This window comes from Diplotaxodon limnothrissa, linkage group LG18, assembly GCF_057381915.1.
Source record: "Diplotaxodon limnothrissa isolate DT_005_m linkage group LG18, D_limnothrissa_male_GT1.1, whole genome shotgun sequence".
In the NCBI taxonomy this organism is placed as follows: Eukaryota; Metazoa; Chordata; class Actinopteri; order Cichliformes; family Cichlidae; genus Diplotaxodon; species Diplotaxodon limnothrissa.
The window spans coordinates 20,011,359-20,026,536 of record NC_140613.1 but is presented as its reverse complement, the minus strand read 5'-3'; the positions used below and the strand labels follow the sequence as shown (position 1 = coordinate 20,026,536).

Here is a 15,178-nt window from a genome sequence, read left to right as displayed (position 1 = left end):
GAATGTATAATGTGATAGAAAAAGACTGCTTCTGCTCTGGATTTCAATGAGCATCTTAAGCACTTTCTTAAAATGGTTTGTATTTATTTAATTTTCCTTCTCGCTTTAGAGCAGAAGCCATCAACACATCAAGGGAGCGTTTGTTCACAGGCAGCCTGCTAAGCTGTGTCAGTTTTTTTCAAATATAAAATATGCTACAAAAAGAAAACAACAAAGAAAACCGTAACAATATGTTCAACAACACAAAGGTTGATCTGTTTATGAGAAATAACAACAACGACTCAAAGGGTCATCCTCCTGATCCGTCTCCAATGAGGTACAATGAGTAGACAAGTGGGAACAATATCTCAATAGCAGCAGACTTTACATTATGGATAAGTCAGAGATTTACTGTGCCTTTGAGATGCAGACAGATGGTTTTGTTCTAACATGACTCGTCACTCTCTCTGACATGTCTGTGTACCGTTGGGTTAGAACGACCTATTAGAATTAAGAACATGTATATGTATTTACATTTCATTTCAATTTAAACTTTCAATAGAAGACTGACAAGCTATAATTTGCGAGCGCAATTAACTTTACAATGTTTTATGATAATCAGAAGTTATTATCGTTAATGCCATCATCTATATATACTGAATGCCAACAGTTTCCGAGAAACAACAAAGACAAATGAAAGATTTTCAAGTCTGGGAAAGAAAACTGAAACATTTTGTTGTTTTTCTTTTTAAAAAAGGAGCACAGACAGGCGCTTGAACAACTTGCAGTTGTGTAAGCTGATGGGTACGGCGAGGGCACAGATACAAGATACAAACCTTTTCCTTTAAGGCTTACCTTGAAATTACCCTGGCATCCAAGGGCAAATCAGGTATTCCAAAAAGGCTTTGAATAAAATCCCAAATCATGAAATATTTTCTAGTTCCCCTCTCACAGTGCCAACTAATGCACCTCTCTCTTTCTTTTCAAAAGCATTCTTTAGTTAGAGGATGATGCGGCAGGTTTGAGAGAATCAAGGGCTGAATTCCTGCATTTTTTAATGCTTCCTAGTCACGCTAAAATCTGTACTGCCAGGAGTAACCAATCACCTTGGAGTCTAGAAGAAAGACTGAGCTGTATAGATTCTGCTGTAATGTAGACATAAATGGGACATCTAATCATGAAATGTAAAAATGTGAAATGTGACCACTTGGCATATGATGAAACCTACTGCAACAGTTACAGTAAGCATTTTCATATGGCTATGCATACATTTAGGGTATGATTGGCAACCTTGCGGACAAGGATCATAAGTCCTATCCTCCATGTGCCCACATCTGCTCTTTTTCAGCCCTGTCTGAAACAGTATCACCTCATCGAGGGCAGTGGTGATAAAACTGCATATGCGGGCAGAAAAAAAAGGAAAGCAAAGGAAATTCTGGAGGATACTGAAGGAAAAACTGACAGCGGTGAATGTCTGCATAACATAAGTACTCTCAACTTGTTGAATGAAATTGGCTACATTTTCTCACATACTGTTACGGCCAACAATGCTTTTAAGTAAAAACAAACATCAGCTGGGAGACAAAATATGAGTGTTTAAATATCCGTTATGTCTGTGTGTCTGTGGATGTCCCCAATTAAAGAGGAACTGGATGCAATTATCTCTATTTCTCACACTGCCTGACAAAGAAAAGGCGGCTGGGAGAGAGACGGAGCGAGGGAGAAGCTTCTTCTAAAAGTATAGGAATGAAAAGATGAAAACGGTGCATCCTAAGAAGAGTGACAGGTTCAAAACAAACTCTGGACAGCCGCAGTGCTCTGCCATCCATACCTGCAGTAGCTGTACTGTGCTGCTTGTGTATATTAATTATACCTGTTATGGTCAACAAGACTGTTCATAACTATAAAAGAGCCTTATCCATGTGTATGTAGAGCAATTGTTATTTTCTGATGGCAGCAGTGGTTTCATTATAATATAGTTTATCATAGCTTCGTTTTTATAATTTAAATTACTCCGTCTGTCTACAGCAGCCTTCATATTCCCCACATGTTAAGAGAGAAAAAATCATGTTTGGATGCAATTGCAAAATACAATTTGGGCAAATTTATAGGGGAAACACAGAGAAAAGCTATAGAAGGATCTGTCTTGGTGAACCAAATCTTGAATATAATGAGCCAGAGGTGTTCACATGGACTAATTTTGCATGACATTTTATTAAATCAGTATGAAATCTGAAAACAGATGCTGTTTGTGGAAAAAAAAGTCCACCTAAGTTTCTTAGAACTCTGAGCAATGTTTTCAACATTTTTCAACAACTGCCGAGCCACACCTCCACTACAAGCTAGCACAAGCTGATTGAGTTTGTCGCTGTTAGTGACACTCTGTTGGACATGCCCTCATGTAACCCCCATTACCTAATCGCTGCATTGGATTGTCACACCCTGCTCCTGTAAGGTACTGACTGAAACAGCTCGTGTGTGGAATATATGCGCACGGGAACAAACTTTGACTTCTAACAGCTAAGTGATGTTATTGAAAAATGCGTGGCAGTTTCGGTGACATCAGCATTTTTCTGAGTGCATGTTCCGACAGCTTCCTGCGAGAGGTGTGCGGGTCGAAAGACAGCGAATGGTGCTCATTTGCTGCTGGGAAGCAGATTTTTTAGACATGAAAATCGGCTTCAGATGTCCTTATAAAGGAGCAAAAGGTTTGAAGAGCTGACTTCAAGGCACCAATCCAGTTTACACACCATGAATACCAAACATTATCAGGATAATCAACCCACTTACTGGGTCAAATCAGTGTAGCTTCTACACTACTTGTGCTTTTACTAAGGCCAATATGCTGGGAAAATTAAATTAGATTGTGGCTTACTTTTTCTCTGAGATATCCATTTCTCTTCTTTTTCTATTTCAAGATTTCTCTTCTTACCTGAAGCCTTTGAAAATATGTTTATTTATCTAATGTAAAGTAAATTAAATCAGTGTGTCTCGAAATGAGATATTCAGAATCCCAACTGAAACAGATCAGGAATTTAGTGCCAATTTGCAGCGATATGATCAATTTCACTTTTATGCCCCATCATCCCAAATGGAAAAGTGAATAATTTCACATAAAAACCCAGCATCTCCTTGATTCAATAACATTTACTAAAAAGGAGAAGCCACATGAGTCTGTAATCCATCTTGGTGATAACCTTAAGAAAACAGTCTTTAATATGGTTTTACAAATGCATACCATAGCAGATTGAAAAAGATTAAAAAGGGGGGTTTGGAAAAGGGATTTTTGAAACCGTGTCCCAAAAACACAACCAGCCACATATTTTCTTAACAGGACAAGAATCACTGTATTAAAATTATAACCCAAAAGGCAAGCAAATACAGTATTACCCAGTGAAGAAAAACATCCACAGTTCACTGAATTTTTATGAGCTTTGCATCTAATTATGGCATTTAAAAAAAAGTTATATTTAAATTACAGTCTGGGTTCATGAAGTCTGGTTGCCAAGTGAACGGAGAGCTCTGGGCAGTGAGACTTGTTGCTGTATCGTTGCCACAGCAGCAGTAAAGAGCAGCAGAGCTCCTGTGAAGACCAACTCCATCATCTTCTTCAAGTGGAAAGAATTTGTCCCCTCCCTGTGACAGGCTGCCAGCTCAGCCCGAGCTCTTTCTTCATCCCTGGACTCCACTAACTCTTGAGAGCTCAAACCCTTTCACACTGCTGCAGGCATTGCTAAATCATAAAAGAGATGTATACTGAAGTCAGAAAGTCCGCTGAGAGCTGTATATCTATAAAACCGATATACTTTAAAGAATCAGCTGTTTATCTGTTTATTTTAACCGTTTCTAAAAAGCAAGCACAATTAAGTCTATCTAACAAAGGCACATAGAACTCTGAGTCTCTGAGTCTGTGCAGCAGCTGATAGGGCCATGGACTGACTGGACCCACAAAGAGGATATGCACAGTGTGGGTCTAAAACAAGCGTGGCTTCTCTGATGTGGAACCTATCTGGGCCACTGGCCAAACAAGACAGCAAAGCTGCAGTCAGTCCCATCAATCACATGTCAGCCTCACTATATTGCATCTTTATGCTTTCCAACTCTCTATCCTGCAACCGCTTTCAAAATTGTTAATGCTATTGCCCCTTTATAGGCGTGAGTCTGAGTGAAATAAAGATAGAAATAAAGCATGAGAATCAGCGTCTGAGTGTTTTGGGTTTTTTTTCCTACCCTGAATGTTGCCGCTGACTTTTCATTTACAAAAGTGCAAAGTGACAAACTGACAAATGATCTGGACTTAATAATCACATGGAAACAGATAGACCGTTGTGAAATGATCCCCACCCAAAAACAGCTGGACTGATGGCTAAGAATCAGAAATCTACTTTGAAGCATTTATTGTCCGGATTAGCAACCTTTACAGGCAAAAAGAAAGAAAAGGAGAAAGAGGAGAGTTAGAGGAGGTACACAGGGGAGGACAGGGGAGTTGGCCTACTCATTTAATGGACTATTTTATAGAAGGTCAAGATTTAGCCTTGTCCCATGTGTGTGTGTGTATTTTAGTTTTATTTCTAGATGTTATGTCCTTGATTTAACGTGGAAATGTTGTGTGCATGTCCTCTAGCTCTATCCCCGTGTGTACTGTAAGTGTAGGGTTGTGTGGGTGAAACTCACACACATACTCATTTTGTAAAGGGATCTGAGTGCTTAAACAGAAGGGTGCCATGGTTAGATGATGGGTCATAGTCTGCGATATATCAAGAGTAGTTTTCCAATCCTCTTAGTGCCACAGTGCTCAGAGTGTAACTGCTCTTCAGTAGGTAAAAATATACACGTCTTTAAGCCCACTAATCCCGGAAATTGAAGTTATTCAAATCTGGAAAAAGCTGAGATTAGACCTTCTCTGAAAAACCTGCAATATCTTTTAAGCTAAAAAAAAAAGAAAATATGGATATGATTTAAAAGCAGTCGGTGTGCATTTGTTATTTGTCAGCATCTAATTTCCATTTAAAATGAAATAAATATCCACAGTAGTTCAAAGGATGAAAGAAGACAAACGCACGGCCTAATTATCCTCCTAACATCGACACACAATCGAAATCTTAACCCTAAACAGTCGTTTGAAGAAGTGAGGACTTAAAAGTGTTGCGAGCATCTGAAAATCAAAGGAGTTTTTGAAAAGATGAAAGTGGGGGTACAAGCATGCACGGAGGACCAACACTGTGCAGGCTATGCTTTGAATCATCTAGTCCATGAGAGTAAACCAGGCAGACTTTTTTTTAACCTTTTGTTACTGTCACAGTCACACATTATACTATCAAACTATTTTTTTGTTGTTTAATATGAAATCAGATTTAACATAAAATCAATCAAACTCATTATTTATTTATTCAAAGATAAAAATTGATAGTTTGCCTGCACTTTTAGTAAGATAACCTTTACTTTTATGTGCTTGCAGCTCTTCCAAGAACAATGACAATCACATGCCTGGCTGGTTTTTGGTTATTTATAGGTTTGCTCCATGCTCCCAGGCCCCCTCAGCAGCCCACTGTATACAAAGCAGTGTGCGTCTTTCCAATAGCACACCTGAATCTCAGAGCAATGAAAAACTTCCTTTTCCAGTCCTTGTTTATGAATGCAGATAGATTTTAAAAAGCAAATTAATTTTCAGGTATTTCAGGTAAATTGCATGTTGCATGTTTTGTGCCTTTACTTATCAACTGTTTGCCAGCATCCAGCAAAAGTATGCTCAAAGGTTATTGATGAATTGAAGCTTCTGGTTCCAAAAATGTTCAGAACATTCAGAACAAAACCACTTTTATCTGGCCTACAGTATTTGTCTAAATAGTGACCATCTTTGCTGTCAGGCATAGATGAACTTTAAAAGTTAATATGCAGCATTTCAGAAAACATACAGTTTTATTTTCTCTTTTTTAGTGTTCCTATGTCTGCAAATCTGCATCTTAGCAAGCAATCTGTTCACACAGGTATGAGCACATGTGATGACTTGTGCTGTAATCTCTAGTTCGACTGGTTGATAGCTTGGTTGATATTTGTTTATTCAGCCAAATTCTCACTGATCAGCCAATCTTGTCACCTCCTGCGTGTTTTAGTAGCTTTTAATTTTCCCAAATGAATGTATCCTGTTCAATTAACATTTACATTTTGTCGGTGTTATTATGTTCAAACAACTTCCCCGTTTAGGCTCAAGGCTTTGAGTGCAAATACATCAGAACTCGTCGATTTCCGTGTTTGCCCTAATAATTCATTTATAACAGCATTCACACCAAACCACAGATTCACTAGCTCCTCGGTCTCGCAGGAGCACACACCTACACCGAGACCAAGCTGAACGTTTCTTCTCTTATCACCCCCCACCCAGTGCCGCCAATCGATTGGTTTGAGAGTAGTAATGATTCCAGTCGACCAAGACTTTCTTTGGTTGACTGTCACTTCATGCAGGCTAACACTCTGTGATACTCTCTCTTATCTGGCACAAACATAAAGCTCAGTCAAGCTCTGGCACCTAGTGTAGATGCAAGGTAGGCTTTTCAAGTCTGTAAATGTCAACAGGACACCCGCTCAACTCTGCATAGTTTCCATGACAACGAGGCACTTGACAGCCACCAGCACAATGGGATGTTGTGGTCTAACAGGAATGATCTTGAACTGCCAGTTAACAGGTTGAGTGATATATAGTGTGGCTGCTGTACAGATGAAAGAGTAACGAGTGACACTATCGACTCAAATAAGACTAAAACAAAAATACAGTTAATACAGAGAAAAAGGGAAATCCATAAGATGGAAGCATGGGAAACCACACAGGTATAAAAGTGGTCAAACGGAAAAAGCAAAGTGAGATATAGAGATAGAGCTCTAGTCATCGCTGCACTTTCTATCTGTGGCCATAATTTTTTCAGGGCAACAAAAGGGCAGGCGGGCAGAGGGGAACCAAATCCTGGCCCGTTTGTCTCCTCAAATGGCCTCTAGGGACTGTCTGAAATGGCCCTTTTCTTCTTGGTTCTTTTCAGCCCTAAACCCCATCTACATGACAAACAGTGTCACTTTGAAGCTGCCTGTGTCATCTATGCTATCTGTCACTCATTCATGACCTTTTGCTCCTGCCTCTCATCTTTCTTTTTTTTTCTTTCCACAGTAATTCCCTTTTTTGTCACTGTCTCCCTTTCACACACTATCCTTTTCATTTATCTTTGATATCTGCCTCTGAGCTCAAAACAAGTCTTTGGATCAAAAGAAAATGGCAAGGACATTTCAGTAGTTCTTTTGACAATGTGTCATAGCATTTGAGTCCTTATAAGACTTTGAGTTGCATTTGTCCACAACCAACAATCATCAAGTCTGTATTATTAGCATTATTATTATCTTCTTAATTCCTCTTGTTATTAATTACAAAACACAACAATTAGACCATGTGCATCCATCACAGTTAAGCTCTTTACTCAAAATCAGAGTTTTAATGCTAAAATATAAATATTGTTGTTATTCATAAATTTTCAAACAACTATTTGACAAGAAAGCTGAAAAATTGACAAAAAGAAGAGAAAAAAATGATTAGATTCTGAATTACAGCTATTTACTTGCATTACTGAACAGACCAAAATGGGTTTAGTGGTTGAATGTTATTAATATGTCCAGTGTGCTGGCTCACATTTTAGTGTTAAAACATGAATTCAGTTTGTTATTCTACTAATGAATAAGCACACATTTTATAGTTGTAAACACATTTTTGACAGATTTCTATTAATATTTTCTTGTTTTTATGATAGCTGGTCTAATAAAAGAATTAAGCTATGCATATGATAACTGAAAAATCCATCCTACCGTGTTGAAGTTCTCCAGCCTCTCCTTAGCTTCAGCGACTGCGCACTCCACATTGCGAACTTTGACCTCTGGGTTATTCCTCTGGGCATACAGACCATTTCCTACAACTCTGCCTGTATAACTGTGACAAAAAAGAAAGCCGGAATCAATTTAGTCGCCAACATCATCTTTATGCTGTTAACATGCAATGCTGAATGTATTTGTTAATATCAGAATATTGCTAATGTGTTATTGCTGTGAGTTGCACAATTTAATATGACTCTGTGATTTATCACTATGGAAATATACCTCGGACGCTACAACCAATCAGAAACACACACTATGCCAGGCTCCTGGTTAGACTCCAGCGTCTTTATAATTTGCCTCATTTGTCAACAACATATTGTTAAAAAGCTCCATTATGCATCCTCTCCTGCATCAACACTGAAATCTAATCCAGATCATTTAATGATGCTTTTCATGGTCTTGTGTGAGGAAATATTTTAATGATAGCTGAGCTCTGCCTTGTAAAAATTGTGATTGAGACAAATGCATGCTGGGCCTTTTAAACTCTGGCATGCTCTGTGGCCCTGAAGCTTGGCAGGAACTATAGCTGTTAATTTCTTCAGAGCTGTTGTTGAGCTGATGTCAGAGAGGCTAAACTTTTCTAGCGGCCAACCTGAATTAAATAGGAAGCGTTTTTGATGTCTAATAATAGATTGGAAATTTGTCCGTAAAGAATCGGTGATTTAACGTTTTACAGTTTTGATGGTTTAAATGCTGAACAGTTGGAGCTGATACTGAGCACTGCAGTGTCTCGCACAGGCGTTCAAAAACAACAAAAAACAACATCAGTGTGTGCCCATTTCCTGTAACCTCCACCAGCACTGGCTCGCTCTTTGTGTCATTAATCTTATTTTAGTCTAGTATTATTGTGGCCAATACCGTAAGCAGTTGACCTCACGGGTGAGGGTGAGATATACAAATTGACTTTCAATGATGCGATGCACTTATCCCTCATTTTCCTCCAAATTAATTTTAGAATTATATATTGATGCTAATCTTCCATACTTGGGAGATTTAACGGCACTGGAGAGGAGTGACATGTACTGGCAACAAATCAATTGATGCTTCAGCAGGCAGCGCGAGGCTGATAAAGTGATTATGGATGGTTTAAGCGAGCGTGTTTGTAAGGATGTCTTTATGGGTATGTGAGTGCTTTTGTCGTCGTGCTTGCATATACTTGTACTTGTGAATATGAGTCGAGGCAATCATAAAAGTGCTGACCCTTAAAAAATCTCTGGCCTGTGATATAAGCAGTGTCTTGATAAGGTCGGTGCTCCTTCATCTTGCTGAAACAGCAAAATGATGCAAAAAAAAAAAAATCCTGTGTAATCCTCTGACATTGCAGATTAACTTTACATCTCGTTGTTTGTGTATTTGATTTTATGCTTCATTTTCTTCCTTCAAGTGCTTATTTTACTTTAGGATATTTACCAACCAGATTTTCTGTGTGCCACACACACACACACACACAAAACAAACTGCTTGGACAACAACTGAAAATTCTTATTTGCTGCCAACTCTCAGTCTTCCGAACATGGACGCTATCAATAGCTTTTGGACTTACAGCTTCTCCCCTCTGACACAAGAGATTAATTGAAGAATCAAACAGCCCTCTAAGCAGTGGTTTAAAGTGGGGGGCTGTGTCTTAGGGGTCTGACTGTCTCCAGGCTTGGCTTGTGATAAGAGTGTTGGTGCGGAAATGAGCTCATCAAATTGGATGCTAATAAAAGGGAAGTGTCATGGTGAGTCTGGCAGTGCGTTTGGCCTGGAACATTTCATTGCAGGGCTTGTTTGATACTACATAGGGGATGTAACCACTGACACAGCAGGATATCCCAGAACTGATTACGCGATAGACATACAATTAATGCAGCAAATTTCAAGGCAGAATTCAGATGTTATAAGTTTGCTCTGAATGGCAACAGTGAACTGTTTTGGAATAAATTTCACTCGAGCGCTATAACTCAGGGGATTAAACACTGAGCACACAGTACAGCACAAATGCTACAGCACCCAAATGATGACTCCTTCTTTTTTAGAATTAGCTCTTCTGCCCTTCTGGTGGCCTCAAATGCAGAACCTCACCAAGCATTTGAAAACTCTTTCTACACATTTATGGCTTCTGACTCAGAGCCCTTTTTCTATGGAAGTGACTCACTCCCCCGTGAATGCACAATTGATGCGCACTCTTGAAGGCAGCTTTGTCTGTTCGCGTCCTTTCCCTCTGCCTGAAGCACAGACTAGCAGTGACCTGTACTCCCTGATGCTGACCCCAAAATGAAATGTTTTGCTCTTTTCAAAGCCTGAAGGAATGCTCGTGGGCTTTGGGGCGAAGCATGAAAAATCATTATTCATTTTTAAGGTGTATGGGGGGGGGGGTCATCTTGAGAATACCCAAGGTAAAGGATATTTTCATGTATATTGCATTAATTGAATTACAAGGATGCGTATTTGATCTGGAATTTGAATTGCCTTTTGCTACTGCGAGGGATTGATAGCAAAGTGACCCATGGTGAATCTGATTCTATTTTATCTGTTAAACCCAACTGCCTAAGCTTGTAACATTCACACATTCACAAAGGACTTAATTACTCTTCTTTTTGTTTTAATTTATTTATTTTTGAGAGCACTTGTGGCTGCTCTTGCTCGTCACATGAAAAGAAACATAAAACAACTAAAAACTACAGATCCTATCTTTCAGAGTTTTCAATGATTTATGACCCCAAAAGACTACTGTATAAACATAAAGCATCACTGGTAAAAGAGATTACACATCTGTATTTGCCAGGCAAATAAATGATTGTAGATCATTTCTTAAACGATGGGAGCTTTATTACTTCTTTTGCCAAGGACTCCTCTGGGATTGACATTAGGAATGAAGACATTCAAATGAATGGATAATCTAGATCTTTTCTTGATTCATTAGAATCATCTTATTTAATTTATGTACATGTTCATCAGCAGGACGCTTTGTGACATTCTCCTGAAGTTTATTAGATGCATGCCTTGTATCAGCAGGATCCTATTATTCAATTGTGAAAAGACAAACACTGTGCAAGCTAAAACAGTCTCAGTGTGGATGTAAAGACTAAACAATACGTCTCCTACTGGAGAACAATCTTAGCACACATTACTGGTACTGAAATCAACATTAGTTTTTACTGGAGTAGACAGTCACTCAAGAATTATGACTACTACATCAAAGTATTCTGTCTGGTCTAGTAATCTGTAACTGAAACAAATCTTCAAACTGAAAAGAGACTCTCACAGTTCATGGCTTACTTTGAGGTAAAGTTTCACTACAATATGTCTCACTAATTATAACAGTGTGCAGCACAGTGCACTGATTAACAGAATGTATGTTTAAACTGGTGTAGAAATCTCAACAAATTCAGTGCTTAGCATTCTGACCTGTTTTAGTGACATAAAGTCACAGTAAGCATTATTGCAGATTTAGCAACAATGTGGAACCCAGTACACAATCACTTAGATCACCTAGAATGAAGTGTTTTTTGGAGACAAGAAAAAAAAGTAAATGGCTTTATGCACACAAAATTAAGTCTATAGGTAACAGACACACATCTTCTCTTTGGTAATGTCAATATTTAACTCCAGTAAGTACGTGAGTGATTTAAACCAGAATTTCTAGGTAAATGGGCTTGACTAATATCTATGTAGACAATCAATACAGTGCAATACAAACTGCAGCAGTCTCTTTTCTCAGTCCTATCTTTGTTCTTTTTTGTAATGTGGAAAAATGCTATAAATATTCTCATGCTTAGCTACTTAAATACCAAAATTACTGCTGCAAAGCTTTATTTTTGTAAGGCAAATGGAGCATTTCTTTGATAAAATGTGAATTTGTGATACTTGGCTATCTCTCCTCTCAATGCATCAGTGGAGCAGAATCTGCTACTGAGGCTCTGTTTGGGGTGCAGAATTCATGATAGACTAAGAGTGCAGAATCTGCTATCACACCAAAGCATTAGTGGGTCTGTTGCACACTTTAGCTTGATATTGCTTCATGTAGTAAGAAGACACACTGATAAAATTACAAAAACAAACATTTAAGGTAAAAAATATGATAGAAACATTTTAGCAAACATGGACTGCATTAAAAAAATAAAGGGCTGCTTAATAATACTGTTTGTGTGCATTATTAATGTTCTATTTCCATGCTTTCACGCTGAATTCCTTCCAGAACAATCCACCGTGAACTTACTTCTACAAAACATAATGTTAAAAAAATACAGAGCATTAGTGACTACTTTGTGATTATTTCATTAATTGGTCTATACTAAATAGACTGGACATATAACTAAGCCCTTTAGTGCTCACATTAGTGCATGTTAATTTCCCTAGCTATAATCATTTCTGTGAAACAAACATCAGACTGAATTAGAGCAAGGCGAGGAGGGGAATAATGTCAGTGATTAATAACTGAGAGGAGAGGAGGCTGTTTACTATGACTGAGAGTGTGTATTTTTGTGGCTGTGGGTGGCACCATTTCAGCTGAAGAGGGTACTGCACTTGGGATGATGGCACTGCTATCAAGATAACCAGCAAATTGTCGGTTCTGCATGATTAATAAAGCTTTTCCCCACCCCCCAGCTGTTGTGGGAATTGAACATGTGTTGAGTTACTCATGGGGAAGTCCTGTGATTAGTACACAGTGGGTTATATCAGCTGTTTTTTTAAAGTTCTCCTGTTTGATGATTTATGTTTGTTATTTTTTTAAGACAATCATGCAATTTTTGCTACTTAACATTCAAAAAATGTCAACAATCCAATCTTAATCATTTTTTTTGTTTAAATAAAACTATTGCCATATATATTTAAATTTCCTAAATCACAGATTGAAAAAACAGTTAATGTCCAAGGTATTTAAAAGTTTTTCTTTGGAGACTCGCTTCTTTTCCCCCTCATGTTTAGTTCAATCCTGGTACCTGACCAAACAAGTCACTTAACAATAACATATTAATCTATGAAAAATGTCAAAGAAGGTGATTCTCAAATACATTAGGCAGAAATTTGGATATCTGAGCATGGGATGCAGTGAAAAATCTGAGGAAACTGGACAAATGGAGGAAAAATGTCTTAAAAACCCATGTACAGCAGCTGAAGAGTATCTGAAAGTCAAGACACTTTCAGATACTTACTTTCACAAAGATCTGACACAGGATCTGAGAGATACACCTGGTCCTTCAGCTGCAATGGTCTCAAGGGAACGGTGGCTGTCTAGAAGCCTGTCATTTTTAAGGAAGGGAAACAGGAAGAAAAGCTGAGGTATGCCAAATTACACAAGAACTGGACTGAAATAAGTGGCAAACAATCTTCTCAAAATTGATGGAATTATGAATGCAAAGAAGTATCATCAGATTTGGATTCAACGGGCAACATCTGCTGTTTATATATTGTATTTCTGTGTATGTTTGCACATGGTTCAATAAATTACTGCACCTATTCCAATTCAATTCAATTCAAATCAATCATATATATATATATATATATATATTTTACATTATTTTATCAACTTTTCTTCTGACGATGCTGTCTGTGTTGAGAGCTCAGTGGATCTGCGTTCGACTACTCCGCCTAGGCTGCACTGCCGAGCGCAGATCCACTAGCAAGACTGAAGCTAAGCTCGTTGCAACATGGCAAATTGAACCTCCCCCACCCTTATTCAGATCTGGCCTTTGGAACTATTTTGGTCTTCATGTGAAGTTTGACCCTGAAGGTAAGCGCATCATGGACAAAAGTAAAACAGTATGTCGGATGTGCCACGCAATGCTCAATTACATTGGTGGGAACTAGTGCGTTAGCGCAGTTAGCTTGTTAACGTGTTGACGCCGTCCAGCCCCACGCACGGGGCGATCCGCGGTAGCTCGTTAACGGAGATTTGCCGTGTTGTGGCGTTAACGTCATTTCAACAAGATTAACGCTGACAGCACTAGTGGGAACACAACAAATATGACTGCACATTTACACCGACATCATCCTAGTGCAAAGACAAGTGAAAGCAGACAAAAACAACAAGCACGCATGCTACAAACTTTACCCGAGTCATTTATACAACCGTTAGCACATGATTCTCCTTATGGGGACCTGATAAGTTTAATATGCTGCTGACAATATAGCCCAGAAGAAGCGTATAGTATAGCTTTTATTTTGTAAAGAGCCATTTCTCTGTAATAAACTCTTTTCCAAAGATGAGTGATTTCTCGATCAGATTGATTTACTTTTTATTACTTTGTTGTTTCAGCAACATTAAATTTAAAAACTGTACTTTTGAGTTAAAATATATATTTACAATTTTAATAAATGACAAATTAAAAAAGCATGAACATTTTTTTGTATCGAAAAAATATCGAACCATGACACCAAAGTATCGAACCGAACCGAACTGTGAATTTTGTGTATCGTTGCACCTCTAATATATATATATGTACCAAATTAAAACAGTTCCCCCGAGGTGCTTTATACTGTAATGTAAAGACCCTACAATAATACAGAGAAAAAATAGAAAACCCCAACAATCATATGACCCCCTATGAGCAAGCACTTTGGCATCAGTGGGAGAGAGAAACTCCCTGTTAACAGGAAGAAACCTCTGGCAGAAGCAGTTTCGGAGAGGTGTGGCCATCAGCCATAACCAGTTGGTCCCATTTTCCAAGCAAAATATAAAGGAAGGAGAATTATCTACAGATATACACTAAAAAAAACGAGTTCTTGTGTGATGTTAATTTATTTTACATGTTTTTAATCAGTCTGCACAGTATATGCTGTTCACATAACATTAGACCCATACCGCTGAAAAAGAAATCTAGACCTTTCAAACAAGTGTGTGTGTGGGGAGGGGGCGCTGAGCAGATGCTTGTAGCCAGTGAACTTTACATGCAAGGCTTGGGCATATTGAAATACTCTGAACAGGAGGTTTTGTTCTGAAAGGCCAGACTGTTCTCACATGCTGTGAACTTAGTAGCCATTTACTGTATGGCAAACAGCCTCAAGCCCATGAACAGGCAACTTGTCAGGAGCCACTTGACAAACATTTACTCGCCATCCCACATAAGGTCATCCATAGGCAATAAACATAGACATGAGCAAACACATACAAATGCTCTAAAAATCTATGCCGTGTAAGGCAATTTGAGCCTATACAAATGGCAGTCTCGGGCTTGCCACAGTCCCTGAAACCCAACAGTTATTCCCAAAGATAACCGCACGCTAAAAATAAATGCTTTAAACGTCAAGCATTTAAAAAACTAAGCACTGATAAATTCTTTGGTTGATATCTTGTCCAATCTCTTCA

General features: G+C 38.4%; 1 protein-coding gene across 1 annotated transcript in view; it reads right to left on the bottom strand.

Annotated features, from left to right (window-relative positions):
• Positions 1-15,178, bottom strand: part of gpc5c (glypican 5c) — a 111,889-nt gene that overhangs the window by 26,655 nt on the left and 70,056 nt on the right. Inside the window, exon 7 of the mRNA XM_085378200.1 lies at positions 7,822-7,942. Within this exon, the coding sequence (XP_085234326.1) occupies positions 7,822-7,942 (121 nt within the window). The remainder of the gene's footprint in view (positions 1-7,821; positions 7,943-15,178) is intronic.